The 4,951-nt window shown below is 59.1% G+C and overlaps 2 protein-coding genes across 2 annotated transcripts; both read left to right on the top strand.

The window, feature by feature from the left end:
* Positions 1-229: 229 nt before the first annotated feature.
* On the top strand, positions 230-2,107 carry LOC121874621 (proline-rich extensin-like protein EPR1). The gene has a single exon (XM_042378850.1). It carries the CDS (start codon positions 230-232, stop codon positions 2,105-2,107), a length of 1,878 nt encoding a protein of 625 aa, XP_042234784.1.
* A 360-nt stretch (positions 2,108-2,467) lies between these two features.
* LOC121874620 (proline-rich extensin-like protein EPR1) lies at positions 2,468-4,705 on the top strand. The gene has a single exon (XM_042378849.1). It carries the CDS (start codon positions 2,468-2,470, stop codon positions 4,703-4,705), a length of 2,238 nt encoding a protein of 745 aa, XP_042234783.1.
* The last annotated feature ends 246 nt before the right edge of the window (positions 4,706-4,951 follow it).

The raw sequence follows: 4,951 nt of genomic DNA, 5'->3' as shown, positions 1-4,951 counted from the left end.
CAGGGGTGATGTACAGTCAGTACAGTACAGTACAGTAACTGACACACACACAGGTGGAGCAGGGGTGCGGCTGTACAACCAACAGAAGCACCTGGCGGCAGTCAAGAAGTGGAAACAGGCGCTGCGTCGCATCAACAAAGACAACGATAAGTTCATCACATTAGGTTACCTAAGCCAAGCTCATCTGGACTGGGGTCGATACAGGTACGTTATATGTTTTGTCTCCCCTATGAATACTGTATACCACGTACAGTATGTCAATCATGTGTCTACCATCCACCCATCCTTACATCCAACCCGTGTCCACCATCCACCCTGTCCCCACATCCAACCCTGCGTCCACCATCCAACCTGGTCCACCATCCCCATCCTCTCCATCCACCTGTGTCCACCATCCACTGCGTCCCCACATCCACCTGCGTCCACCATCCTGCGTCCACCATCCACCTGTCCCCACATCCAACCTGCAGTCCACCATCCACCCTGTCCCCACATCCACCTGCCCACCATCCACTCCACTCTCACATCCACCTGTGTCTCACCATCCACTGTGTCCTTACATCCACCCCTGTGTCTACCATCCACCCTGTGTCCACCATCCACTGTGCCCTACATCCACCCCGTGTCCACCATCCACCTGTCTCTTACATCCACCCTGTGTCCACCATCCACTGTGTCCCCACATCTACCCTGTGTCTACCATCCACCTGTCTCCACATCCACCCCTGTGTGTCCACCATCCACTGTGTCTCCCACATCCACCCCCAGGCCCACCATCCACCCTGTGTCCACCATCCACTGTGTCTCCACATCCACCCCTGTGTCCACCATCCACTGTGTCTCCCACATCCACCCCTGTGTCCACCATCCACTGCGTCCCCACATCCACCTGCGTCCACCATCCACCGTGTCCCACATCCACCTGCACCACCATCCACTGTGTCCCCACATCCAACCCTGTGTCCACCATCCACCGTGTCCACATCCACCTGCATCCACCATCCACTGTGTCCTCCACATCCACCCCAGTTCACATCCACCGTGCTCCCACATCCCCCCTGTGTCTACCCCATCCACCGTGCTCCCACATCCACCCCCAGGTCCACCATCCACCGTGTCCCCACATCCACCCTGTGTCCACCATCCACTGTGTCCCCACATCCAACCTGTGTCCACCATCCACTGCGTCCCACATCCACCCTGTGTCCACCATCCACCTGTTCCCCAAAACCAACCAGGTCCACCATCCACCTGTCCCTACTCCAACCTGCGTCCACCATCCACCGTGTCCCACATCCAACCCAAGGTCTCACCATCCACCGTGTCTACCATCCACTCATCCCTCCCCCATCCAACCTGTGTCCACCATCCACTGTGTCCCCACATCCAACCTGTGTCTCACCATCCACTGTGTCTCACATCCAACCTGTGTCTCACCATCCACTCTGTCTCTACATCCACCCCAGGCTCCACATCCACTGTGTCTCCCACATCCACCCTCAGTCCACCATCCACTGTGTCCCCAACCACCCCAGGCCCACCATCCACCGTGTCCCCACATCCACCCCTGCGTCCACCATCCACTGCGTCTCCCATCCACCCTGCACCAACCCAGGTCCACCATCCACTGTGTCCCCACATCCAACCTGCGTCCACCATCCACTGCGTCCACCATCCACCGTCCCCACATCCACCTGCCCATCCAATCGCGTCCACCATCCACCTGTGTCCTCACATCCAACCTGCGTCTCACCATCCACTGTGTCTCACATCCAACCTGTGTCTCACCATCCACCGTGTCCCTCACATCTCACCTGCACCATCCACCGTGTCCCCACATCCACCCTGTGTCCACCATCCACTGTGTCTCCCACATCCACCCCAGGTCTACCATCCACTGCTCTCTTACATCCACCCCTGTGTCTACCATCCACTCTGTCTCACATCTACCCCTGTGTCTACCATCCACTGTGTCTCCAACATCCACCCCAGTCTACCCATCCACTGTGGCCCACCCATCCACCTGTCTCTTACATCCACCCTGTGTCTACCCATCCACTGTGTCCCACATCCACCTGCAGTCCACCATCCACTGCTGTCCCCATGATCCAACCCAGGCCCACCATCCACCTGTCCTCTACCACCTGCGTCCACCATCCACTGTGTCCTCACATCCACCTGCGTCTCACCATCCACTTCAGTCTCCACCATCCACCTGTCCCCACATCTACCTCCCAGTCTTCACCATCACCACGTGTCTCACATCCACCTGTGTCCACCATCCACTGTGTTCCCCACATCCACCCCAGGCTCCACCATCCACTGTGTCCCCACATCCACCTGTCTCCCATCCACTGTGCCCCACATCCACCTGGGTCCACCATCCACTGCAGCCCCACACCATCCCTGCAGGCTCCAACATCCACTGCAGTCCCCATCATCCAGGCCCACCATCCACTCCTGACCCATGTCCACCATCCACCTGTCTCCACATCCACCCCGGTCTCACCATCCACTGTGTCCCCACATCCAACCTGTGTCTCACCATCCACTCCTGTCCCCACATCCACCTCATCCCACCATCCACTGTGTCTTCACCATCCACTGTGTCTTTACATCCAACCCTGTGTCCACCATCCACTTGCCCCTACATCCACCCTGTGTCCCACCATCCACTGTCCCCACACCACCCTGGCCCACCATCCACGTGCTCCCTACATCCACCCAGGTCCACCATCCACCTTGTCTCCACATCCACCCCAGGTCCACCATCCACTCGTGTCCCCACACACACCATCCACTGCCCCCACATCCACCTGCACCACCACTGTGTCCCCACATCCACCTGCGTCTCACCACTCCACTGTGTCTCACCATCCACCGTCCCACAACCCACCTCAGGTTCACCATCCACCGTGTCCTACATCCACCCCAGGTTCCACCATCCACCGTGTCCTCACACACCCAGGTCTTCCACCACTGTGTCTCCACATCCACCCCAGGTTCACCATCCACTGTGTCTCCCCACATCCCAGGTCCACCATCCACCTGTCCCCACATCCACCCTGTCTCACCATCCACTGCGTCCCCACACCCCAGGCCCACCATCCACCAGGTCCCCACATCCACCCCCAGGGCCCACCATCCACTGCGTCCCCACATCCACCCTGCGTCCACCATCCACCGTGTCCCCACATCCACCTGCTCCCCACCATCCACTGCCCCACACCACCCCTGTGTCCACCATCCACCTGTCCCCACATCCACCTGCGTCCACCCATCCACTGTGTCCCCACATCTCCACCCGGTCTCCATCCACCGTGTCCCCACATCCACCCTCAGGCCCACCATCCACCTGTCCTCACATCCACCCAGTTCACCATCCACTCTGTCTCACATCCACCCTGTGTGTTCACCATCCACCTGTCCCCATCCACCCCAGGCCCACCACTGCAGTTCCACATCCACCCCAGTTCCCCATCCACTGTGTCCCCACATCCAGGGCCCACCATCCACCTGTGTCCCACACCAACCCTGGCCCCACCATCCACCCATCCTCACATCCACCTGTTCACCATCCACTGTGTCCCTCTACCAACCTCAGTCTCACCATCCACTGTGTCCCCACATCCTGTGTCTCACCATCCACCGTGTCCCCACATCCACCCCAGGTCTCACCATCCACCGTGTCCCCACATCCACCCCTGGTTCACCATCCACACTGCTCCCCACATCTCACCATGGTCTACCACCACTGCAGCTTCACCATCCACACTGCCCTCTCATCCAACCTGTGTCTCACCATCCACCTGTTCCCCACAATCCATCCCCAGGCCCACCATCCAACCACCGTGTCTCACCACCAACCTCTGGACCATCCCCACCACCGTGTCCCCACACCAACCTGTGTCTCCCCATCCACTGCCCCATCCACCCTGCAGGCCCACCATCCACTGCCCACACCCAACCCCCACATCCACACCCACCATCCACTGTGTCCCCACATCCAACCTGCGTCCACCATCCACTGTCTCCATCCACCTGCGTCCACCATCCACTGGTGTCCTACATCCAATCCCTGTGTCTCACCATCCACCTGTCCCTCTACTCACCTGTCTCACCATCCACCGTGTCTCACCATCCACTGTCCTCCAGATCCACCCTGTGTCCACCACTCCACTGCAAACCACCATCCTGCCCACCATCCACTGTGTCCCCACATCCAACCCAGGCCCCCATCCACTGCTCCCCACATCCACCACCACATCCACCCTGTCCCTACATCCACACCATCCACTGCGTCCCCACACTCCAAGGCCCACCACCATCCACTGTGTCCCCACATCCAACCTGTGTCCCACCATCCACTGCTGTTCCCCACATCCACAGGTCCACCACCACTGTGTCTCACCATCCACCCTGTCTCACATCCACACCCCAGTTCACCATCCACTGTGTCCCCACATCCAACCTGTGTCCACCATCCACCGTGTCTCACATCCACCTGTGTCTCCACCATCCACTGTGTCTCACATCCAACTCTGTGTTCACCATCCACCTGTCTCCACACCACTCCAGCCCACACCACTCTCCACATCCACCCTGCGTCCACCATCCACTGTGTCTCCACACCAACCTGCAGTCCACCATCCACTGTGTCTCCACACACCCCAGGCCCCACCATCCACTGTGTCTCCACATCTGAGTCTCCCACCATCCACTGTGTCCCCACATCCAACCCAGGCCCACCATCCACTGTGTCCCTACATCCACCCGTCTCACTCCATCCACTGTGTCTCACCATCCACTGTGTCCCTTACATCCACCTGTGTCTCACCCATCCACTGTGTCCACCATCCACTGTGTCCTTCCATCCACCCTGTGTCTCACCATCCACCTGTCTCTACATCCACCTCATGTCTCACCATCCACTGTCTCCCATCCACCCTGC

The sequence above is a fragment of the Homarus americanus genome, unplaced genomic scaffold (genome assembly GCF_018991925.1).
Source record: "Homarus americanus isolate GMGI-L3 unplaced genomic scaffold, GMGI_Hamer_2.0 scaffold34360, whole genome shotgun sequence".
NCBI classification, from domain to species: Eukaryota; Metazoa; Arthropoda; class Malacostraca; order Decapoda; family Nephropidae; genus Homarus; species Homarus americanus.
This window is presented reverse-complemented; position numbering and strand designations above follow the sequence as displayed.

Coding starts and splice junctions, on each gene's coding strand:
- LOC121874621 (XM_042378850.1), top strand. CDS start 230: ATGAATACTGTATACCACGTACAGTATGTCAATCATGTGTCTACCATC.
- LOC121874620 (XM_042378849.1), top strand. CDS start 2,468: ATGTCCACCATCCACCTGTCTCCACATCCACCCCGGTCTCACCATCCA.